We start from the raw sequence: 25,295 nt of genomic DNA, 5'->3' as shown, positions 1-25,295 counted from the left end.
AAAAGAAAATAATGAAATACATAAATAAATAATTAAAGAAATTTGATGATTTCTCCTTTTTAATAATGCCAGTTGGTGTTGTATTATACATGGGTAAAAAAAAGCCTGATTAGTCACTTATACAACCAGGTAGAACTTGACAGAATGGAATGAGCAACACAGCTAAACATGTGGATATTGCCCCTCAAAAATGTGCCAAAATCTCCTGTGATATTCTCCTGTTGATATCCATAGAAGAATATTAACAATCAGCACACATTTTCTTACTTTTTATACCAATTTCTCATTTAATCAAATGGGAAAGTGTGTCCAGACTTTTAACTGGTAGTGCATGTTGTTCTTCATTAATACCACCACATTCTCGATCATAACGCAGCATCCATACAGTATCATCTCACCAACTGTCCACATGGTTATATTTGTTTAGACTGTTTACAGTTAATGAAGAGGATGTAAAACTCATAAAACCACCAGATGTGATGGCTAAAGTTTGACAATAATGATGAAGAAACCCTGATGAAACTGATGATTCGGATCAAAGCCATTTTTTCTTGTTGGCAAAGTAGAAGTATCTGTATAGAAGTTATTAACATATAATGCAGGATCATCACGTTAACAAGAATTGATGAAAAAAAAAAATTGGCTGTTTGCCTTAACAAATTTTACTTAAATTTTTACATGAGATGACAACTTTAGATGTAATAATCAGTTATTTTACAAAATCTAGACCCCCATTTGTTTATTTAAAAGGTCTTATTATGCTGTACATACCACCCTTTCCCAGTCTGTGCCCCTACATGCCCAACCATCCAAAATATTCTCGACCACACTGCTATATATCACCATGTTTTTAAAAGAAGAAAAGTCTCACCATTTGAATAATATTTTATTACATCTGTGAAAATGTACACTGGCTTAATAAACAGGTTAAATTCCTACAGTTACATTTAAAAGTAAGTATGTACAATAATGTCAACATGAAATAAGAAACATCTTTAAAACTGCTCCTTGCAGAGCCTGCTCTACATTGCTAAATTTATACAGCCTAACAGCAGTTAGTTTTCCCTCCATCTGAACAGTGTTCAACTAAAACAAACCATCTGTACATACAAGTCATTATTAGTTGTTGTGTTTAGTTACGTAATGACAGACCTGTGGGCTACAATCGGACCTGCTGAGTCCGGTAAGGACAAGCATCAGGCTCAAACTGATGCAACTAACCAGGCAGTTTGTTTTGATATCTGTTGGGTTTTACATTTAGTCTTAATTCTTGGATCGGGTAGATCATGAACACCATTACTTAAAGCTGGAACAGCTGCATGTGAAATCTGAGACATTTTACTGAAAAGTGTGAACAAACACTGCTGCAACCCTTGCTGCAAAGTCTGATTATTCATAAGTTTGGATTCCCCCCTGAACTGACTCTGAACTGAAGAAAACAACCAGCATTCGATCATACGTTGCCCTGACATCAAGTTGGAGGCCATTTCAGTCCTTGAGGAAGAAAATTACGAGAAAAGGACGTGAAAAAATGAAATGTACCCTATGAAGCAGTAACGTATTATTCATGTGCGTCAAAGTCAGGATATGAAACAGTGCCACTCTGTGATTGATGCACATAAACCATCATGCTTTCAGCTTGGAGGCACAGCAACTGTCCTAAATTAAGACAAGTTCCTTAAAAGAAAATCAGACAATTTGAGGTGTATACACAACCACGTGATAAAAAGAACAAAAATACAACCAAGAAATAGAAGCTGGAGTGTTTTAAGTACCTTAAAATGGAGCAGAGATGTCTGAAATGTGTGTGTTTATAGGCTGTGAAGGCAGATCTGGCAGATAAAACATCTGGAAGTTTGGACATGCTGAAGCAGCACCGCGGGCTGAGGTAGAACGGCGTTAAACTGTGATATCTGCAGCTGGCTTCGGGCTGTCTAAAACCTTATTTTCTCAAAATTTCTACCTGTTTCTTCAGTATTCCATATCAGAAACTGGAGAACAGGGGAGCTTGGATAGTAGGAAATAATTTCTGACCGTACAGCAGTGACAAACACACGAACTGTAAGAAGTACCGCTTCAAAAAACTCCAGAGGGAAAACGGTGACATCAGTCTTCAGACCAGGTCAGGTTTTCATCCCAGCGCACGTTCTTGACGGGGTCTTTCAGACCCCCAACTCTGTCCATCTGCCTTCAGCCTCTGCACATCCTGCTTCTACAGAAGACTCCGAGCCTCAGACTGTCCACTAAACGCCACTGAAGCAGATGGCAAAAAAACAGAAAATGTGCTGGGACGTGAACTTTGAGGCCAGCTTCCATCTTCTGATTCCTAGCTTGAAAACATCTCAGTAGTAACTCAGCAAAATGTTTTCTGTCACAAATCAGTGACTTTATTCTCCACGGCAGCAGCGATCTGCTGCAGTCGGTATCCTAGCTGCATCTTCTGCGCTGTGGGGTCCTCCTCCAGCGCTGTAATGATCTGGAATAGAAAGAAGAAATACATTAGAAACACATTAAACAACAGTTAGAATACCTCGTATCACACTGTCTACTGCCTCTATAGACCTTGTAAGTAACAGCCCATGAACTCTTTGTTATGAACATCCCATAAACTGAGAGTCCTTTCTCCTAGAGTAAAAACTCCAGAATAACAGCGAAAAGAAGACGTTTGGCTGTTTTCACTCCATTTAAATAATATTCTATTAATAGAACTACACCTCAGGTAAAAAAAAACACCTTGGTCAGAAATTCCGGCCTTATTCTCCTTGGGAAGCTTTCCCTTGGAAATTTCTCTCCTCCTTCCAGACGATGTTCTTCAAGCTCAGCCAGGCTTTGACGGGTAACGTCTGTTGCAGATCCAGGACCTTCCTGAGCTTCCTCTCAGGTGTGATGTTTTGATTGGTGAAGTGTCCGCAGCAGCCTGAGGTCCTGAGGAAAATGTTTTCATGCTTTCCAATCGTCCCTCCATCCTGACGAGTTCAGCAGGGCCAACACATCCGTGCAGAATGACGCTCACATCTGACTCTGAGGACAGCATCGATGAGGTGATGCTCATCAGTTCATTCATTTTATTACACTGGAAGATTATGATTTCCCAGTTACTCCTTTTGTGGAAGCGGTGAGATGTAGTTGGTTCAGAATGATGGCGGCTGCTCACACAGCTACTTGTGTTAAAGCCAAATTCAGATAGTTGGTAACGGTGGGTCTGCTCCCCAAACACAATGTTTTAGTGTTTTTATTGAAAAAATATTAGAATTAGGATCAGTCTAAAGGATAAACATGATTTACGTGAAAGTGAAGGAATCAGTTCCCAGTATCCTTCCCAGATTTATGCCTGACTTATGACTTTGCTTTACTTCCTCTCATCAGCTGTAAGACCTCATACAGAGAGAAGTGTGTCGTCTGGCTCAGGCTGAGTTTAAAATCATCTCCAGAACCACAGAGGATGCAGCGGAGCTTAACAAAGCCCTGAATACTGGTGTAAAACTCAGGTTTCACTCGCATTTACTCAAAGACCAAGTTCAGTAGATGCAGAAAGACTGAAAAACATGCAGTGCTTCATCTCATTGATCTCCTTTATTGGTATTTCATCATCTCCTGAAGTTATAAATATAATAAATATAAGTAAACGTGTTTTGTGAATTATTTTGCACAGTTCTGACAAAAGTCTTGGCAGTGACCAAAACATCTGGAAGAAGCTGCTCCTGGAGAAGTTTTTGCTACCTCTTCTGGTTCCTGGCCGTGGTTTTTGGGTGCTTATGAGACTCATGGAAGCCTTCATCTTTTCTTCTTCAGACAGCTGATTGTACTTTGTACAGAAATTCAGTCTGTCCTTGATGTTCCTCTTGGAGAGAAATAGTTTCTTTACTGACCTTTTCAACACCAGGTTTATTTCTGAAAGTCTTCGTCGAACAGTCGGACATGCCTGCTGCTTCTTTCATGCAATCTGATTTTTTATCTCAATGTTTTTGTTTGACCAAAAAAATAAATAAATCAGTAATATTATTTGTCCTCGTTTCAGACAGACATAGAACTTTCTGGTTAGATGTTGATCTTTGCCTGCTCCTGATTGGACACTACCGTCAATATAAGCTCTCTGATTGGTGGAAAGTTTGGCAGGAAGTGGCTTCATCATAATCTCTAGGTTAAAATAGAGGTCTCTTAGCAACATAGTAGTGATCATTTTAATGATGAAAATGTGATAAATAGTGGTGTTATCATTGTGGATTTACCACTATATTTTACAGCTGGATTATAAACCTCCTGGTCGGGATATAAATGCCTGGAAAACTTCCGTTGATCACTTAAAGGGTAAGCCATCCATCACAATCTACCACACAGAGTTACAAACTACCATTCCTGAGAAACTGGTGATAATATAAGTGACAGTTCTCAGGGGTGCTGGAGATCTAGAGGAGTTTTAAGGATCTTCTTCTCCTTGACATGTTTTTAAAAATCTGTTTCACACGTCTTTCAGTTCAGGCGTGAACATTTTTATACCAAGTGACTCAGAGTGGTCATGTGACTTAAGCTGACTGGGATTTAAATAAATATATTTTATGTCTGCTACGATGATAGTTTTCAGATTCGGCTTCTCTTGTGCCCATGAACTGTCTCGGTGCAGCTCAGATGTGAAAGGTTAGTATTTGAAAAGTACCTGGTCGTAGTATTTGTTGATGTACTTGTAGAGCTCATGCAGTGCCACCAGGTAGTTGAGCTCTCCTGAGTAGTTCTGAAAGAGAAAGCACTGAGGTGAGAGGCTGCTCATCTTCTCTCAGTTGTGTGGAAAGTGTAGCGGGACTCACCCTGGACAGCTCAGCCAGAGCAGAGTTCATCTCCTGGTCGCTGGCTGAGATGGTCTGCCTGATGTCAGCGTAGTACCTGCAAAGACCAGCCTCGTCATCACTTAAAATAAAATACCTGCTTCAAAACAAATCACCACATCAGCTGCTTGTAGGATATAAAAGGTTTTCACACCCCTGTTAATATTCTAAATTAATATAAAAAATGAGCCAGAGATGTCCTCAATCTGACAGATCTGGAGCCTGTTTGCGAGGGAGACTGGGAAATTTTTCCACGTCAGGATGATCCAGGATGACGGAACTCTAAGATTAAATCTATACAGTCTTAGTTTAAGGGTGTCCAAACTTATGCAACCAGCTTGTTGTACATTAACAGATCAGTTTGTTTTTCACTGCGACTGTTCAGGTTTTTAAAGGTCACATTAAAGGAGGAAAAGTCTGGAAAAGATTTATTCTGGTTTCAGGTTTACAGGGATGTGAATACTTTTTAAATGCACTGTGATGTTACTTTTGATCCAAACATGTCTGTTTTCTAGATATATCCAAGAAAAAAAAAGGGTAATTTTATATCAAACTAAGTTTGGCAAACTAAGCGAACCTTTCCACCATCTGTTTGTAGCGAGGAATGTCTCTGGCGTACAGCAGCTTGTTGATGGGAGAATCCTGTTCAGGAAAAAAGATGGAATCAGATGAAAATGAGTCTTGGAGCTCTGAGCAGGAACATGGTAAATGTGATTTATTATCAACTCCATGTCAGACAAACAGCACCAGCTCACAGACACAAGCTGCATCTTTTTTCTTCCTGCATATTCATAAACAGAAAACCTCTGACTCACCCGACCAAGCTTATGCTCTGCAATGGTGCAGGAGTCCATGAAGGTCTGTGCGATAACGGAGAGGACAGCGTCCACATGGTCTGATGCCTGGACATCAAAGATAAACTGAGGGTTCTTGATGATGTTGATCCAGAAGCGCAGAGGGAGACTGAAGGACAGGATACATCATCAGCTTAGCTACCAGAGAGAAACAGTACACCTCCACACTCTCGCAGTCATGTACCTGTTGGTCTTCCAGATGTGGATCGTTTCCGGGTCGGTGATGTTGTGTTGTCCCGCCTGGTCATCCAGCAGGTCAAAGAAATACTTGACAGCCAGAGGTACTGGACGGCTGGTGCTGAGGATCACGGTGAACAGATCGTCTACAAACTTCTGCAGCGTCCCCTGAATCATGAAGGCGGAGGAAAAACACATCTGTCCATCAACAAGTGAGGAGTACTGTGAAGAAGGGTTACTGGGCTAGCTGGTAGGTGAGTCAGTGTCCACAATTAGGAAGTTGTCTTTTTCTTTTACCCCAGCTTGATCGCAGTGATCATTTCTACTGAACACCATCTGACTCGGTAAGAAAAAATGAGGACGATAAGTTTGCCGGCCGCAATGCTAATCGAGAGGTTTGGGAGGATTTCCAGTGGGCGGCATTACTTGTGGGTCGGTGTCCCGGCATGTGTAAAAAAGGTGCAGCACGGCGTTGCAGCAGCGCGGTTCACTCACTAATTTTTTTATTTTTTAATACAATGATACTAACTGGCAGTTTTGCCAGTTTTCCCTGTCTGAGCCTCATGTTTAATATTATTTTTAAAATATATTTTTTGAAAGGCAATTTTTGTTTACAGAACAGACTTTATTATCCATCATACTTATTGTGTTTGGTTGTGTTTGGTTTTCATTAATTGTTACTGAGAGTGAGACTCCGTTCTACTTATTGTTTTTGTTTTGCTATTTAAAATTTCTTCCAGTTTCGGTGTAAAAGGTTCATTAAAAATGAAAGTTTATTGATCTTTGAAACGGTGTACTTGCATAATTATGGCATTGTCTTTATATTAGTTGAAAATGGTATCAAAATAACATTATCGCTTTGCGCAATATTATCATTTATCGCGATAATTTCTAAGAAAATTTATCGCACATCAAAATTTGTTATGACAGGCCTAGAAACAAATCACCACATTAGCTGCATGGCGTCGTTTACCAGCTGGTGTCTGAACACAGTGCAATGATGTAAATAACTAGGCGGGTTAGTAACCAATTAGTGACTGGTTAATAAATTACTTTGTTCTCTGTTGGAAAAGTGAACGTTGAGAGAATGTTGTTGTTGTTCAGTATTTTCATGAAAAACATCATTAAAAACTATTTAAAGACACATGATTCAATGCATCCAGTTGCACTTGTAATCTGGACTGTTTTTCCAGAAAAAAAAATGTGGCCAGTGGAAATTTTGACAACTGTAGGAATCAGAAAGTTCATTTAGATCGCATTCAAACAGCCACAGTTTGGCCCGTTTCCATGGATTGTACGGTTTGTTTGGAACCGTGTGAATGCTCATTCACACTCTGGTGTGAACCAAAAAAGTGAACTCTGGTCCTCTTTAAAACTGGAGGTCTCCTGGTTCTGTTCTCTTCCAGTATGAAAGCAAACGAACCATCCAATAAACCAAAGAGAGGAAGAGACAGTCAATAAGTTGGATTTTCTTCTTCTTTCCTTTTGGCCAGTGGTCATTTTGGATAATATCACCCCCTAGTGAGCAGTTGTTGAACTGCATGATGTTGTTCAGGTGGTTTTGTCCGTTTGAGTCAAGTTCAGTACGAAAACAAACCTAACCAAAAGAAGGTGGGACCTTTGTTGAAATTTTTTTTTCTTTAGAAACTAATCATCTTTGGTATTTTAAGGTTGTTTGTGTGTATTTGTGTATTTGTGTACCTTCATGGACAACAGGCGGGTCAGGTAGATCTCGGGGATGGCCTTGGCTCTCTCCCTCTCCCTCAGGCTGCCTCGGCGGTGTTTAGGCAGTTCCGGCTCCTCGCTGGCCTTCACCAGATGCCACAGCTTCACTCCACCTTCATCTGCATCCTCCAGCATCGGCGTCTCTGTACACACAACTATCGGTATCATCTACTGACCAGGATGCTTCATCTTCCTGAAAAGTCATGAAGTCACCTTTGCAAAGGAACTCACTCTCTCCAGCTATGTAGTCGTGGTTGTCATGGTGAATGTTTTTGGTGTGGCGAGGGACCAGCGCTACTGTTGCACCATCTGGGACCTAAAGCAACATGAGATATGCATAGACAATATTTCGGCATATACCAACTTTCCCTTTTAACTCTGTGGAGGTCTCATCAGGTGAAGTTCTCACCTTGTAATGCTGCAGAGTGTTGAGACGTTTCCAGTTGCCCTGAACCACAGACGTCAGGTCCTCATCTGACAGGATGAGATGCCCGGCAACGCCAGACCTCCACTCTGAACAAAAGCAGCCAAACCATCAAAACAGTGAGTTTCCACGAGACAATCATAAAATCAACATTTTTACAAAAGAAAAGGTTCTCATTTTTCTAAAGTTTCCATGAAACTCCAGGGAACATGCTGTTATTATTACTTCCCATAAAACCAGCAGCCTGGAAGGCTGGGCCTCCCCTAAAACCCAGAAGTTACCTCCAACCATCAGCTCCATCAACCTGATCAGACTCAACCAATACTGCAAACCAGCAGGATTCATCAACATTCAAATACCAGCATGACCTCTGAGACTCCTGTAAGTAGTCAGTAGTCGGTCACTGCTGGACCCCATACGAGAACAGACATGATGTATTGTCCAAGATAGATCAGATGCAAGCATCAAAGCCATCATGGGGATCATGAAGAAAATTAATCATGGGGACTTAAACTCGTGGTTTTTTCAAAAACTGCAAAAAAATATTTCTTTTTTCCCCCACTGAAAATGAATGGGATTAAATGGCGTAACGAGACAACGGATCCCACTTTGGAGCCTGATAACTTAGCCAACTTATACTTTCACATAGAAACTTCATTCAAAGTTTTAACGGGTCGCGAAAGATAAAACTTTTACTGTCTGAAAGGACATTTAGATATCTTTTACAGTTTACTCACAATGGCAAGTTCAGTGTTGTGAAAATGCCAAAAATCAACCTCAGAGCCTCCTGACTCTGATGTGTGTTACCACATACTCTTAATCTGCTTCTTAAAATGATTCTAAAAATTTCTCAGACTTCTTTTACACCCACACTCCTGTACATACATTAATTATATATCAAAACATTGGCATCTTTCATACAATGTAATCATCACTGCACACTTCGAAGTGCAGATTCGTTGGCTACATACGTCATTGTGGTGCAACAAGCACTGTCCCATTTTGAAGAAGTCTCTGAATCCACCCTACAAATCTGCACTTCGAGGCCACAAAGGCTGCTGGTGACGCATCCTTTGCAGCCTCTTTTCTCCCAGAATTCATTGTGCACAAGACAGTGGCGAATGAGCAACCGAGCTCAGAAGAGTTGTTCTTTTTTTTTTTTAAACTACACTTTAGTAGAAAAGTGACAAAACCAAGTAAAACATGTTTGTTAAATGGTGGCATTAAAATTCTGTAATATTTGATATTTGTGGATTTTAACGGGTTAATGAAGTGTCTACTGGCTGGAAAACAACAGAGCTTCAGAATTTTTTTTTTTTTACATTATTACCCAGGCAGTGTTAATGTTCACTGAAGTGTCCTATGACACAGTAATTTACAAACAAACAGTAATTTCAGAGGTTTAAGTGATTCAACGTCCTGTGTTGTTGCTATGGGAAATTCTTGTTGGCTAGGTGGGCTGTCCCATTTCACAAACAATAAGCGGACTTCAAAGTGCGTAGACTACTGAGGACACTTCGTAGTCTACGTAGTCTGCAGACCCTGAATTGGGACACTGACCCTCACCATGCTAGCACAGAATCTGTAATCTGCTCATTTAAGAGTGATATCTTTATGGATTCTCACCAAGGTCCAGTGAGTCGACGTGGGGCCGATGAGAGAAAGAAGTGCCCTTGTACACCTGGTCCAGCAGCTTCTCCTTCACCTGTGTGATGGTGTCGCAGTCCAGCACTTTGGAGGGCAACGGCTGCGTCTCGTTCACCCCTGCACTCTGCACCAACACATTCAGTGTCTGCAGAAGAACAAATAAGAGAGAGGACAAAGAGGGGCAGTTAAAAAATACAACACCTTGAAGGTAACCTTCATTTGTTTCTGTCAGTCGGGGCTTTCCTCACCAGGGTCTTGTACTCCACATCCTCCCTCAGCAGGCGGTTGTCATTTAGGGTATATTTGGCCTTCCCGGTGACAGTATCCACGGGTCCTTTATCTACCTGGTGTTTTATGGCCCTGAACAACATGTACAGAGGCTCTCCTGCTGAGTCCTACGCGCGCGCGCACACACACACACTCACTGCATTTAGTACATACATTCTTCAGAAGATTAAAGGGCTCAGACAAAGATCAGCTTTTTATCAGTGTTTTGTAACTTTATAAAAATGCGCTGAAGACTCTGCAGTCAATCTGCAAATAAAAAATCTTGGAAATAATGCTGAACAGCTGACTGACCCTGAGGAAAGCATACAGACAGATGGACATCCAGTTGGTCAAAAGCTTCTCCACCACAGTCTCTGTTCTGCAAAAAGACATTTGATTAAAACACCTTAAAGCTTAAATCTACACTCGCTGTCTGATCCTGGCTTCTTACCTTCGTAGCATTAGTTTGGGGTTCTTGGCTACGTATTGCTCCACTAGATCATTCAGGAGAGTCTTGAGGATGTCAGTGAAATACTCCAGTTTGCCGTGAAGTGCCACAGTCAGAAGGGAGGCCACATAGGCTCGGTCCCGAGGAGAGAATGTCCGCTGGTTCTCAAGAGTGTGAATGAACTGAAAGAGAAAAGATTCTTTATATGTCCTTCCTGATAATGCATGAGTTATCTTCAAAGTGCCGTGTAGCATTGATGCTAATGATGATGATGGTGAACACCTTAGTGAGGAAAAGTTTGCTATTGAGCAGGTTTGACAGCTGAACCAAGCCCTGCTCCACCGTCTGCCTCCGACACTCCTGGACGTCAAGATCTCGCCTCAGTGGAGACTCCCGGTGGCCAGGAAAGAAAATGCGCTCTGCGTACATTCGGTAGTCGAGGAAGGGGATGCCCGAGCCCACCAGGTCGCTGGACATGTCCATCATCTCTGTCATCAGATCTGGGTCGAGGTGCAGGAGGAAGGAGACAGATCAGGAGCCATCGCTAAAGACTCTTCATCCTCAGTTTCTCATATTTAGAGCCATTCATATCTATCTATCTATTTTCATTTCCATATTCTCTTATGTCACATCATGTTTGCTCTCTTACCTGTGAACTCTTTCTTGCAGCGGTCTCTCACGCTGGTCTCCAGGTTCTCCAGCTGGATCTGGACCTTCTTGTAATCCCTTAACGCTTGCTTGCTCTTCCTCCTGCAGCACAAACGGGATCAGATGGGTGAGGAAAGAGGACTAGCAACACTGGCTTAATGCCTGATTAACAAAAATCAAATGACAGTGTGAAAAAGTTTAACAGAACCAGGACTACTCGTACACTAAAACATTGATAACCTCGGAAGATCTTGATGTTAATCTGGCCCTTTTTAAAACCTTCTTTGTTGGACCTCATTCACTTTTTCAACAAGTCAGAGTGCAGTGATATTCTACCAGTGCAGGTGTTGATGCTAGCTTATATACAAGCAGTTTTCACACATGTACTGGAGTTCTGAAAAGTTCTGCAGAGGCAAATATCTCGCTACAGACCACCCAGGCCATTTCTGCATCACATACTGCTTCCTGTATGCTCAGACGGCATCCCTCCCTCCTTCCAACAGAAAAGCTCCCACCTGATGTGCTCATGTGAACAGCATCTGCAGAAAGAGACCTGACCAAACTGTTCAGATTCTCTTTGATGAGGGAGATGCCATGAACAGAAAATTAACAGTGGAAAGGGGAGCTGTTGGTGTGGATCTCTGTAGTGAATTAAACATGCCCTACAGCACTACTAATGCATATCATTCACCTAAGTCTTGGCTTTCAGGGGAAAAATATTGCCATAGAAAGAAACACACAACAGAAACTATTAACATATTAACACTGAAGGGCTGATTTTTGTTATTTGTAGTTATTTATGCTAATATTTACCTACTATTCTCACAAAACCAACTCCAACCCAGCTGTTTTTGGTGCCATTGTGCATCAAAAACATCTTCTTGGCTTTATTCCAGCCATAGAGGACCATTATTTTTCTTCTTTTCAGACACACATAGAACTTTCTGCTCATTTGTTGATCTTTGTCTGCTCCTGACTCGATATTGCTGTCAATTTAAGCTCTCAGATTGGTGGAAATGTTGACAAGAATTGGCTTCTCTTAGTGAGATTTTGTGGCTGGATTATAAACCTCCTGGATAGGGTTTAAATGCCTTGAAAAGTTCAGTAGATCACCTAAAGATCAACTAAAAGCTACTCACCTTTGTCAACAACCCCTCTCCCCAAAAAATGGCTAAAGGAAAATTGGATTTTGAAAACAGTGAATGTGTTTGCAGACGTAAAGAACAAAGATGTGTGTCTTCTGTGTGGAGATAGTCTGGCTGCAATGAATGAATAAAACTAAGAAGACACTTTGAAATGAAGCACCACGACAGATAAAAACATCTGGGCAGGAAACAAAGGCTCCAAAAGCTAGAAGAGTTATTAGCCCTTTAAGCGCTAGAGTTTTTAAGGGCAACTGTGAGTAAAAAATGGCAATTATGAACCAGTTTATGATGGCAGTAAAATTACTCATCTAATTTCATATTGTGGTATCACAGGCTGGCAGCTGTATTAGATTCTAGAACTTTCACTATGAACACTATGAACTGTGATATAAAGCATTTAAGATCAATTTTCTACTGTTATATGTTACACACACACACACACACATATGTAGAAAACTGATTTTCAATTCCTTTTAATTTTTTGCATTTATTCTCTTGCTATTACAGGACATTTGATTTTTCAAATGTGGAAATTAAGTTTTTGGCTGTTCTGTAGAAAATGTTTTCACTTGAAATTATTCTAAAAAGGAAAAATGTATTTAGTCAAAAGAAAGATTTTTTTTATTATTATTTAATGATAAATGTAGTTTTATAGGCAATAACTAATAAGCTCTGTTGGTTCCAGGTTCAATATGTGAATAAGGTTATTTTAATAAGTTTTTAATAAATATTGAAGCAGTCCGGCCCTCAATTTGTTCCAGTTTTTTTTTTTTTATATATATTTTGGCCTTCTGTGTATTTGAGTTTGACACCCCTAATCTAAAGGGTAAGCTAGGCATCACAATTTACCCCACAGAGTTACCCCCAACTTCAACCTGGATCGTATGCGCAGCGTTCCAGCTGTACCGCGATCTTGTTTCGACCTCTGAGGCGGGTCAATCCACACCGGGAGCATGTCAGATGTGGATTGTCCATGAGTGCAGTCTGGCTAGCTGGATATGTGAGATCACAAAATCGCAGGAGAATCTTCGAATCTTCCAGGATAAATGTCTCATCGTCCATGATGGAAAAAAAAAAAAACCCTGAGACACCCTGACTGGTTAATGACGTAATTTTTACATGGTTCAGCGAGCGTAAATTTGCATGTTTTTTTATTTTGAAAACTACTGAAGCTTTTACACTGCTCCAGTGTCTGATTTTCTGTCTGGCTGTATCTGAAATGCTGACGCGTTCTGGACGCGTGTTCCGTCAAAAATAGACTCAGTGAGTATGTTTAGCGGAGAGCCATGACAAGGCGCTTCTGGGACGCACACTGCGGTGTGCCCAGTGTGGACCAAGCCATTGACTAAAATGACCGCAAATAGCCATGGTGCAGCTGTTATGCAGTGCACATGTACCCGGTATAAATTGGCCTTTACACACTACCATTCCTAAAAAACTGTTGATGGTATAAGTGGTGGCACTCGGGGGTGCCAGCAGTCCTGTAGAGTTTTTAGGGTTAAAGCTGTATGATGCTGAAATCTGAAGCTCTACCCACTTACCTGTATATGAGGACAATAATGAGGACGATGAGGGCAACGATGGAGGCTCCAACCCCAACTCCAATCTGAGCCTCCAGTGGGAAGGTGGAAGGGCTAAGGTTGTCATACTGAACTTTGCCAAGAGAGAAATTCAGGTTGCCCATGTGGACCTAAAACACACACATCTTTGATTAAACACAGAAGCAGCCCTCTTGATATCTGCTGTAAACAAAACTCTGTGATCTTTCTCGAGATCTTTCCATGCTGCTGTAGTGGAAACATGGTGGACTCACAGTGAATTCAGGCAGATGGTCGGAGCCCTCACACTTGTTGCAGTTTGGTCCTGGTGGAGGCTGCTGAGGTGGAGGCTCACAGTACAGATGGTTTCTGGTCAAGGTCTTAACAGCACAAACTCCCTCTCCTATCAATACCACCACCTCCTCTTTAGTGATGGCCAGGTCGAGGTTGTCCCCCTGAGAGAAGACAGTGAAAAAATTCTTCATTCAACTCCTTATTTTTTTCTCTTGGTATGTTTTAAGGTCAGGTTTATTTATTCTGTTCTCCTTTAAGTCCACACAACTGAGCTTATTGAATTTTTAATAATAAATTTAACTATAACAGGGGTGCCCAAATCCAGTCCTCGAGATCTACCCTCCTGCAACTTTTAGATGCAACCCTTCTCCAACACACCTGAATCAAATGACTGGCTCGTTACCAGGCCTCTGCAGAGCTGAATGACATGCAGATGACATTTGATTTAGGTGTGTTGGAGAAGGGTTGCATATAAGAGTTGCAGGATGGTAGATCTCGAGGATCAGACTTGGGCACCCCTGAACTATAAATATTACTCGGTAGTTTTAATGTCTGAATGAAAACAGAATTCAGCTCACTGAAAGTATTCCAGAAACTTCAGAGAAGACATTTATCCCTGTTAAAAGTAACCAAGTTTTGATGTTTGAAACGAGAGCAGTTTGGACAACCACACCAGACTCTGCTGCTCCTGCTGAATAAACATCGCCTACTGCTTTAAAGTCCGGCTTAAAACTAAAGATTTGAAGCTGGACTCTTAACAGAAGTCATTTTAGATTTGAAAGGGAAACTGGAAAGATGTTCAAAATGCTGTTTCAATAAATTACTGAATGTTGGTACTAAGTTTCTCCTACATACTTTATTCCATTAAAACCATTTAACTCATCAAATTGTTCAGCCTTGTTTAGGAGATGGGTGCTGTGACTTTTGGTGCTTCTAACTTCAATAGTTTTTAAGATATTAAACATTTTCTAAACTTTTAAGGATTAAAATGAGTTTTGTTTTTGACTGTTTGGACTCCTGTTTGTTAATAAATGAGCCAAGTTGGTTACTTTGGGGCTCGTCCAGGATCTTCAAGAATCCTTTTTGTTGGTTGGTGCGTTTTTTTTTTTTTCTTTAATTTAGTGGTTTGTTTTTCATTTGTATTTAAATTTACTACTCAGGTCATTTGGTTGGTACACTTAAGCCCTGTTTCCAATGGATTCGGGTCAGTATAAGACTGGTGGTATGCATTTTTCTTTTTTGCTTTTCCACATGAGCTTACTGATCCGATCCTAAAGGGTGGAGCCTGACACACTGCTTTACACTAATTGGTAGAAAGAATTGTCACTTCTTGTGTGTCTCTGCAATAAGAACAAAGCTGGAACATTTCGATGTTTAAATATATGGTGGATTTTTTGTTGGTCAAAACAAAATGCTTATAAGAAAGAACACAAACTGCTGGATGTCAATCATTCTTCCCCTTTAGTTCTGGGTTGTGTTCTTCTTTGATATAATTCAAGGAAGGTATCACATTGCTCTGATGTAGTAGTGGTTGACTGTGGAAATGCAACAGGGATCAGGATTTACCAAACCAAGTCATCCTGTCCCGAGCCAAGCTAGACCCCTAGGTTGAAATGGGGCTTTATTGTTTTTGAAGAATTAAGCTTTTCCAACAGCTATGAGGCTTTGAAAATGGATGAAGCAGTCTTACAAATCTGGGAATGCATGCAGCAAAAGACTGAAAATGGGACCGCTGCTATTCCTTATTAAAAGGATTGAAAAGATCATTACTTTGGCTGCTGATAAGGAGGTTATATGGACTAATTTAAATTTTTTTTAATATTTTTCCAATTTGCCTGTTAACTCTGGAACAGGAACAAGTCACACCAGGTGATGTTCATTCAGCTGAAGCCATTCAAACTGACACCATCATCGCCTCTCTGACCTCCAGCTGGATGAAGCTGCCGGGGTTGTAGCGGTAGGCCTTCTGGGGGTCCTGCTGGTTCAGGAGCTGTAGGACAGGGTTGGGCTCATAACTGAAGGGCTGAGTGTTCAAAGAACTGAAGTCAAAGCGCAGGTTGTCTAGTAGAAATGCCACTGTGACCTTCGACCCCAAGATGGACGGGTCCACCTTTGGAGAGCGGCACAGGATCAGGGAGGAGGAGTTGACCTCACAGCGCTCCGTGTACTAAAGATGGGGAGGGGGAAAGGAAAGAAGCTAATTAACATTTACACTTATTGTTTCCTGCTCACATTCATGGCCTAAAATCTCCATAAAACTTTAATAACATCATCAAACGTCAAAATATTTTCTTCTTTTTTTCATAAATCACTTAAACAACTTCAGACCTCATCAAAACTACCAAACATTCAATTTCTTTTAGGATTATACCTTTATAAATGCCAATTTGCAATAACTACATTATATATTATAGGTGATTTGAGTCTTGCACATACTGGGCATATTAATAATAAAAAATCATGTAGTTGCATTTGAAATTCTTTATGTATCAGACAGACCCTCTGGGGATCATCATGGCCAAAAATGGCAGATTGACTTCCATTAAAACTACATTTTTTAATCTGTCACTGCCGTTTAAAACCATTTACTCTTTAATGTCATCATTTCATTTGGAGAAAAAGGAGTAATATCTGACATTTTTACAGGATCCAACCAGATTCAGCTGGTTTCCCATTGTAGGCAGATGCAGGAAATCTTGGTATTGGTTATATTATGCAGTCATAGGACCACCGGTGGACATGATTTGTTTGTGTGTGTGCGCGCGTGTGTGTGTGTGTGCGTGTGTGTAAAACGACTTCTTATAATTGGTAAAATGCTGACTAGATGTTGATTAGGAAATTATTTAACACATACACAGAAAAAAAGTCGTGGCGCACCCTCCGGGTCCTGTGATTTGTCTAGAACTGGCAAAAATAGCAGAATTTCCTGCATCACCAGAGAGTATAAAATATATCAATAAAGGATAAAAGATGCCAGACTGGATTTTAAAAAATGTGACTAAAAAGAAGAGTTATTCCACTACGTCCCACCACTACGTCACACAGCCGAAATCATCACCAAATAATTTTTTCTTTTTAAAGTTAAGAAAAATGGAGAGAAATGCCCAAGGAAGACAGAAGGGTTAAATGGTGGCCAAATTACACATACATACCTGTTTGACAGAGCAGAGTGGGTCTCCAGAACAAACTGGATCAGAAACCATCCGGTCCGGCCTTCGGATGGTTCTCTCCCTGTCCTCCATCTTTTCTGAGTGTCTCCTCTTCCTCCTCTTCGTCTTCTTCCTTGGATTCTGGCTGATGGCGTTGTTGGGAGAGAAACTGACCAACATCGATGGCTCCTGGACCACGTCCAGGTTGTGGCCGTGCACAGAGATTAGTCGACCACCGCTAACATAAAAAATTAAAATAAAATTAAACAGACTCTTTAAACTTCTTCACCTTTCAGACTGTTAGCTCTCAGCTTTAAGGTACAGACTGTCAGACTTACTCGAGGAAACTCTTGGCTGGTGTGGCATGGCTGATGTTGGGGTTGTGGGTGTAGCGGTAGGAGGATGTGTGGAGGTGACGCTGACTGCTGCCGTAATGGAGTGTGACCCGTTGATCTCCTGTCTTGTTACCGCTGCCGGTTACACACTGAACGCTGGAGCTCTGGACTTCTGATACGCTGAGGAGACCAACGAGAAAAAAGGTTCCTAAAATGCTTGATGAGGTCGGCATGAACCAAAAACACTGAAATGACAAGCCTGTCTGACGCCAGAGATGAATACTGAAGCTGCGTACGATTAAAAATCACAAGATTCAACGTTTCCGACATCAGAGGTTTTCAACAAAGTGGTTTAATTTGTCCAGAGATCAATACGAAACAATATCACAGCTGATTTAACACAATCACTCAGTTAATGTATGATCAATATTTTTTATTTGGAGCAATGTTATTGGCTCATTGATCAGTGAGTTGACCCCCCCCCCCTCGGGGCGTTGCTAGACATAAGACTCTACTGGGGCCCAGCCCCCCATTACTCAGCTCATATTTTTATCATAAAGACCTTTTATGTTTATAAGATGAACAATGTTATCTTCCATCTACTTCCTTTAATAAATAATATGGTAAAAAAAGGCTTCATGAAAGAAAAAATATTATTGTGTGTGTGCCATCAGCAGCAAGTGAAACAAACAAGCTGAGAGTTTATAATCTAAATCAGGCGTATGATATAATATGGATTCAAGTTAGAAAAAATTTCTAACTGAATATCAGGCTGTAATTATAATTTCAGTTGGATAATTCAATATCTGTCTCACGCTCCAACCTAAATGTGGGGGTTTACTTTTATAAAATAATCATAATTTTATCAAATCACTGACCTTTATTTTCATTTGTAGAAAACTGAGATAATTATGAGGAAATGTGTTTGAACAAATGTGTTGTTAAAAAAGGTGTTGGGATTTATTCTCATGTTTTATATCATATCTACTGACTTATTGTGAACTTATTCTGCTCTGTTAGCTAAAGCTAAGCATGAACTATGTGTGTGTGTCTCACATTTTACAGGACACCCCTCCCACAGTGATGGTGAGGTCAGAGGGACGACCCGTCAGCAGGTTTTGGCCTGCGATGGTGAGAGAAGTTCCTCCTGCCTTTGGGCCCCTTTTGGGTGAAACTCCTGTCACCTGTGGATCCTGAAAGGAAGAAGAGGGAACAAAAAGAAAACTCAGAACATCTCCAAAAATACATCTTCAGATCTGTGAAAAGCCTTACAGCTCATTCACCTCCTCTTCACAAGGTCTATTTTTTCTGCCTCCTGTTTGACATGACATACCCAAAATACATTAAGTATATTTTCACAACTACAAGAAATGTCACCTCCAGTTAAACTGATCTATCGGTCATCACAGACAATCTCTGACTCTAACATTATCTCAGTATAAAAACTGCCTCTTCAACGATCACACCAACAAAGGCTGTCATGACTGATTAGCAGCTCTTCTCTGACTGTGCTGAGTCTGTTTCCTGTCAAGTTGCTTTATTATTTCACAACATTAGAAAAACCAGTCTGCGGTAGACTCAGTAGACCACCGAACTCTTGGTGTAGCCATTGTTACCTCTTGTCTTGACCACTGCTCTTTCTAACAAGTCTCCCAGCTTGCAGAAGCACAAGCGATGTTTGATCAACTAAAGGGTCACGTGTCCCAAAGGCTGCCCGAAACAATTACATGTCTCTGATGTTTATCTTCAAAGTGACTGTGGGGTCTCCAACCAGGACTTTGTCATATAGGCTTATGATCCACCCCACCAGATTTACTTGAAGGAGCATTATGTGGTACTGCTATCACTGGACAGTCTCTTTCCAGACTGCTCTCTTCATGGTCCTATAATGGTGGAACAGCCAAACACTATCATAGGGCATCCTTCACAGCCTCAAACAGTGTCCTGAATAATCACTTTCTCTTATATTCCATGTATAATATACTGGAATGCCTGGCTTACATGTACTCAGACTTTTGCAACTGGTCTGTATGGCCGTGCCTGTTCTATAAATTTAAATCGATTCAGCTCTTACTGTACAGATATGGGTTTCTTACTGCACTGAAGCTTGAATGTTGCTACTCTACTATCGTTCTGGACAAAACTGTTAATAAGTAAAGGTAAATATCAGTAGCAGACAGGAGCAGCTAATCAAGAACTCTTCATCATAATCATCATCACTGTGAGCTCCTCTCTGCAGCATTCAGATGTGTGTTGACACAATGCCAAGAAGGAAAGACATCAGAAGTGGTCTTAGAGAAGTAACTGTTGCCGCCCATTTATCTGGGAAGGTTTATAAGGTAATTTTCACACGACCTGGAGTCCATCATTCTGCAGAGAGAAAGACTGTTCACATGTAGAAAATATTCAAGACAGTTTCTGCCAATCTTCTCAGGAGTGGATGTCAAACCTTGAAAAAAACAAGAGCTACATCTATTCTATTCTATTCTATTCTATTCTACAGTCATTTAGCAGACGCTTTTATCCAAAGTGACTTACATTTGAGAGTAAGAACAACACAAGCAAGAATTCAAACAAGATGGGACGCCATAATTAAGTGGTAGTCAGACAGCTTTGAGTCCAGTTGGACCCAGGTGCTGTCATGTAGGGCTAGAGGCAGTGCATATAATTTTTTTTTTTTTTGTAGTTTTTTGTAAGTCATTTTGTTTAAATACAACATCACGATTTCATCACACAATATCATCTTGGGCGTAAGTGCACACAGCTTGTTCAGTACTTGGTTGAGTCAAAGAGCTGGACAAATCTTTCTAACTCTAACTCATTCTGTTGAGTAGACGAGTTAAGCTAAGTGTGGAAATGCTCCTTAAACAACTGAGTCTTTAGCTTGCTTTGAAAAGTGGATAAGGACTCTGCGGATCGGACAGAGTTTGGTAGATCGTTCCACCACCAGGGGACAACAGAGGAGAAGAGTCTAGCTACTGATTTTGTGCCATGTTGTGGTGGGAGCACTAGGTGTTTTTCACTGGCAGAGCGTAACTGTGGAGAGGGAGTGTAGCTCTGGGTTAAGGAGTGGAGGTAGACCGGAGCCGTTTGGGTTATTATTTTGTAAGCCAGAAGCAGAGCTTTGAATTTGATGTGCGCTGCAACTGGAAGCCAGTGGAGAGCGATTAGCAGCAGAGTGACATGAGCTCTTTTGGGCTGGTTGAAGCCCAGACATGCTGCTGGATCATCTTCAGAGGTTTAACTGAGCATGCAGGCAGGCCAGCCAGTAAGGAGTTACAGTAGTCAATGCATGAAATGACCAGAGCCTGGACCAGGAGCAGTGCCGTGTGTTCAGTCAGGTAGGGTCTGATCCTCCTGATGTTGTAGAGAGCAAATCGGCAAGATCGAGCAATCGAGACAACATGGTCCTTAAAGGTCAGCTGGTTGTTTACCATGACACCAAGATTCCTGGTAGAAGACGTAGGCACAAGTGTGATAGAGTCAAGCTGCACGCTTAGCTGTGGCGGTAAGGAAGGACTGGCTGGCTGAAGTGGCGATCCTTCATCCATGCAGAGATATCAGCAAGGCATGCTGATATTCGCATTGAGACGGTTGTGTCGTCAGGTGGGAAAGAAAGGAAAAGCTGAGTGTCATCTGCATAGCAGTAGTAGGAGAAACCATGAGAGTTAATAACTGCACCGAGTGAGGAGGTGTATAGTGAAATCTCAGGCTATCCAGGCCTCAGTTAGCATGTTAAATGACAGTCCAGTTAGAAAAAAACTGAACTCTTTCTATTTAAAAAGAACATAGCAGCATGGCTTAAGTTTGCAAAGCTGCATCTGAACAAACCACAAAACTTCTGGAACCATGTTTGGTGGACAGACCAGACCAAAGGGGACATGTTTGGTCAGAATGCACAAAAAACCAAATACAGTATATCAGCACATAAACATCATAGCAACTGTCAGCACGGTGGTGGAGGGATGATGATCTGGGCTTGTTCTGCAGTTACAAGACCTGGACACCTTGCAGTCATTGAGTGGACCATGAACTCCTCTGGATACCAAAGTACTCTGTAGTCAGATGAGAGTCCATCTGTCTGACAGGTAAACATTGGATGAAACTGCCTCATTCAACAGGACTATGATCTCAAACACAGCAGCAGATCTACAACAGAATGACTGAGAAAGAAAAGAATCAAGGTGTTGATAATATCCAGTCACAGAGGGAAAACCATTCAATTTAGAGCCATTAAATACCCGACTGTGGCAGACTGTGGAAGAAATAACTGCAAAACTCTCACAGGTGCCGGAGGAACATGAAAACTGACTAGCATGGATCAGGAACTCCTGAACCATCAATGTGTCCATGCAGACTTTTGTCTGTTTGGTAGCTGAAACAACTCTGGTCAAACAGAGGGCTCAAAAAACAAACATATACAATGTGCTGCAGTGAATTTAGCCTGCTGTACCTGGTAGCTGAAAGACTGGCTGGACCGGCCAAACTCCCCTCCACTCACTTCCACAGACACATAGCCCACCTTCTCCTCTCTACTGGGTTTGGTCCTACACACGATCCTGGAAGACAGACACCAGTCTTTGCTCTAAACAAAATAGACTCATGCTGCTGAACATTTTTACTGAGAAATCTGCAAAACATTCAGTCAAATTCCCCTCAAACAGCAGCAGTTCATGCATACCTGGAGGACACCTCGTACAGTTGTGGTATGACGGTACATGGCACCCCAGCAACTGACACAGAGTGAAGGATGTCTCCGGCCCTTTGGCCCAGGTTGGAGCCTGAAATGGTTACCATGGTGCCTCCTTCCAACAGGCCAGAAAGTGGCTCAATCTAAAGAAAAGACAGGATAGCTGAAAGGAAATCATAAAACCCTGCACAGAAAACTGGGACGGGTACTGCTGGCTTCAGAAAATATTTCATAGCCGGGGTACATTTGTGTTTAACCCTTAAAATTTCAAGTTGTTTTTTTTTTAATGTAAAAATGCATATAGAAGTCAACATCCAGACATGATGCTTTCAGGACTGCCTCAGTTGTTGGATTATGAGGCTAAAATAATGTAAAATAAATGTATAATAGGTATCATGCCATAAAGACTAACCAAAAAACCAACAGAATTTAATACTAACACAACTTTGTAGAAATAACACACAGATCTACAGTGACCAAGCCTTTTCTCATCTGCACATCATTCTCTCAGGTCTTAGCTTTCAGGAGAAAAAACATTGAAACAAACACACTACAGAAAATACTTACATCTTTACATCTTTAGTAGCAGTTATTATGTTACTGTTTACCTACTATCCTCACAAAACCATTGCCTTTATCCCAGCCAGAGAGAAGCATTATTTTTCTTTTTATCATACAGACATAGAACTTTCTGCTCGCTTGTTGATCTTTGGCTGCTCTTGATTGGACATTACCATCAATTTAAGCTCTGACTAGTGGAAAGTTTGCCAGAAAGTGGCTTCATCGTAATTTCTAGGTAAAAATAGAGATCTCTTTTTATGAAGAAAATGTGATAAATAATGGTGTTATCATGGATCACTCATTGTGGATTTACCATATAGACTCTGAATAAACTCTACATTTTGTGGCTCGATTATAAATGTCTTCGACAGGATATTAATGCCTGGAAAACTTCCATAGATCAGCTAAAGGGTAAACTATCCATCACAATTTACCTCCCAGAGTTACACACTACCGGTCCTGAAACACTGGTGATGATATATCCAATAGCTCTTGGGGGAGTCAGAGATGTAGTGGAGTTTTAAGGGTTAATAATCTGAGAGAAGGTTATCAGTACTCACAGAGTGTATGACGGGGGCGGGGCATGTCTTTTGTACAGGTTCACTGCAGGAGTCTGAGTAAACACAGGTGGCCTGATGGCCACCACACCACACACAACCATACTTCTGGTCAGCGGTGTGGCAGCGGCTGCAGTCAGATCGACCCACGGAACAGTTGTACAGAGTCACTGATGGAACAACGACAGAGAGGAAGTCAAAGTGGCAGCTATATCCTGAGAGCAGTAAAACCTGGTAGGAGTTCAACAGGAGCTCACCATGTAGATCCGGAGAACTGTCCACATGGAAGGTGTCTCTCCTCTTCACGTATACCATGGCTTTATATTCATCCACCGGAGCAGAGTAGGTATACTAAACACAAACAGAGGTTTAATTTAGAAGAATTCATAAAAAATTATGTTACAGGGTGGATGATTAAACTCACAAAAACTTTCCTACTTTAACAATCACTGAGCAATTCTTCAGGACCACCTGTGCAGTTTAATTCAGTCTAATAAATATTGGAAAGTGTTGTCCATCATTAACATATGGGAGGGAATGTGAAGTTCCCTGAGGGGAGGAGTGCTTAACATCTGAGCTTGGTTTGAATTATATTAGAGAGCAGAATGGGTCACTTTTCTATTATTTTCTTTAGGTTAATGTTGCTTCGCAACCAACCAACCAATCAAATTTACACGCTGAATCCTAAACGAGTTGAAGAGGAAGTGAAGCGGATGCAGAGAAGAGGCAAGGCAGAGAGAAAAGAGGAAAAAATTCAAGCCATTTCCCCAACTGCTCTGGGAAATATAATATTGTTAGCTACGTAAATGGAAGCGCTTGATGCGCTAACAAAGGCACAGGCGGAACACAGTATAATGTGTTTGACTGAGACATGGCTGAAGGATCCTGGACTCTAATGTGCCTTTAAGCTGATTTAAGACAATAAAGTTAGCAGACAGCTGAAGGGAGGAGGTCCTGCAGTGCTTTTCAACTTGGACATGTCACAGTAAAGAAAATGGGACATTGAACTGTTAACAGTGAGTTTACATCCATATAATCTTTCAAGAATTTTTTGGACAATAACAAACATGACATTACCACTTAAATTTCAACAGATACTTTAAGTTCTTTAAGCAGTTCTTTAAGGTCCACAATTCAGCTGATATATTATTACAGGCAGGGGTTAAAGCCGGGTCTGCATCATGGGCCATTTCAACAATGTAAGACAATTAAACTGATTTTGGGTTGTCTTTCTGCTGGAAAATATCAGATATGTAGAATTCCCTAACGTCTTTCAAGTTTAACATTTAAGTTAACAATACGTGAAGCTCTAGATTACAAACATTAAAAATGAACCAGCTTTTACCTTTATCACAGCAGGGGTGGAACGATAGAATTTTACACAAACTGGCAAAAGGGTGGTACATAAATGAGTAAAATTTACTATATTTTACCCTTGCGGGACACTTTAATATCCTGCCCTTTAAAGTCATTGGACGACAAAAAATTCCTCTGCTAACAACTGTTATTAAAACATTACAGATTAATATTTTTTCCACTTTTTTTCCCTCAAATCTTTCACTCAACTTCATTAACAAAATACATCAAAACTACCAAATATATTATTATTTAAGGTATTTTAACCCATTAAATGCTAGCTTGACAACATTTCACTGTTTTTATGAAAAGAAAAAGAAACAATAAATTTATCTGCAGAATTGAATCGGAATATTAATGACTAAAAACTTCAGGTAGTAAAAAGATAAATGAACGTAAACATGTTTATCCTTATCTACCTACGACGTAAGACAACTGGATATAAAGCCTCAACATCATCATCATCAGACCTGGTGAAGCTGACATGTGATGTCGAAGTTTGATGGATTCATATCATCGGTCTCCACGTAGGCATCCACCACCACCGTCTGCCCTTCGATGACCAACACACACTCGTAGTCCAGCTCTTCATCCTGAACACACACAGAGACTGTCTGACAAACTGGAACACATCACTTCTGGTCTTCTAAATATTGAAGT

General features: G+C 40.9%; 1 protein-coding gene across 5 annotated transcripts in view; it reads right to left on the bottom strand.

The window, feature by feature from the left end:
• Nucleotides 1-869: 869 nt before the first annotated feature.
• Nucleotides 870-25,295, bottom strand: part of plxnb1b (plexin b1b) — a 132,669-nt gene continuing 108,243 nt past the window's right edge. For 4 of the 5 annotated variants that reach the window (XM_041979794.1, XM_041979798.1, XM_041979796.1 and 1 more), the window contains 26 exons: nucleotides 25,106-25,228; nucleotides 23,537-23,630; nucleotides 23,283-23,449; nucleotides 22,153-22,304; nucleotides 21,925-22,030; nucleotides 18,528-18,664; nucleotides 17,475-17,651; nucleotides 17,140-17,374; nucleotides 15,912-16,154; nucleotides 13,969-14,148; nucleotides 13,697-13,845; nucleotides 11,012-11,112; nucleotides 10,645-10,862; nucleotides 10,366-10,544; nucleotides 10,227-10,293; nucleotides 9,896-10,042; nucleotides 9,627-9,792; nucleotides 7,986-8,089; nucleotides 7,790-7,892; nucleotides 7,553-7,719; nucleotides 5,859-6,019; nucleotides 5,636-5,783; nucleotides 5,398-5,462; nucleotides 4,803-4,878; nucleotides 4,655-4,729; nucleotides 870-2,476 (listed from right to left, as the gene is read on the bottom strand). In XM_041979794.1, coding sequence (XP_041835728.1) covers nucleotides 2,372-2,476; nucleotides 4,655-4,729; nucleotides 4,803-4,878; nucleotides 5,398-5,462; nucleotides 5,636-5,783; nucleotides 5,859-6,019; nucleotides 7,553-7,719; nucleotides 7,790-7,892; nucleotides 7,986-8,089; nucleotides 9,627-9,792; nucleotides 9,896-10,042; nucleotides 10,227-10,293; nucleotides 10,366-10,544; nucleotides 10,645-10,862; nucleotides 11,012-11,112; nucleotides 13,697-13,845; nucleotides 13,969-14,148; nucleotides 15,912-16,154; nucleotides 17,140-17,374; nucleotides 17,475-17,651; nucleotides 18,528-18,664; nucleotides 21,925-22,030; nucleotides 22,153-22,304; nucleotides 23,283-23,449; nucleotides 23,537-23,630; nucleotides 25,106-25,228 — 3,645 coding nt within the window. In that variant the 3' untranslated portion in view covers nucleotides 870-2,371. The remainder of the gene's footprint in view (nucleotides 2,477-4,654; nucleotides 4,730-4,802; nucleotides 4,879-5,397; nucleotides 5,463-5,635; nucleotides 5,784-5,858; nucleotides 6,020-7,552; nucleotides 7,720-7,789; nucleotides 7,893-7,985; nucleotides 8,090-9,626; nucleotides 9,793-9,895; nucleotides 10,043-10,226; nucleotides 10,294-10,365; nucleotides 10,545-10,644; nucleotides 10,863-11,011; nucleotides 11,113-13,696; nucleotides 13,846-13,968; nucleotides 14,149-15,911; nucleotides 16,155-17,139; nucleotides 17,375-17,474; nucleotides 17,652-18,527; nucleotides 18,665-21,924; nucleotides 22,031-22,152; nucleotides 22,305-23,282; nucleotides 23,450-23,536; nucleotides 23,631-25,105; nucleotides 25,229-25,295) is intronic. The other variant, XM_041979797.1, reaches the window with a different exon arrangement.

Source organism: Melanotaenia boesemani, chromosome 3 (genome assembly GCF_017639745.1).
Source record: "Melanotaenia boesemani isolate fMelBoe1 chromosome 3, fMelBoe1.pri, whole genome shotgun sequence".
Lineage (NCBI taxonomy): Eukaryota > Metazoa > Chordata > Actinopteri > Atheriniformes > Melanotaeniidae > Melanotaenia > Melanotaenia boesemani.
Note: the sequence above shows the minus strand (reverse complement) of the source record. Positions and strands in the feature narration are given on the sequence as shown.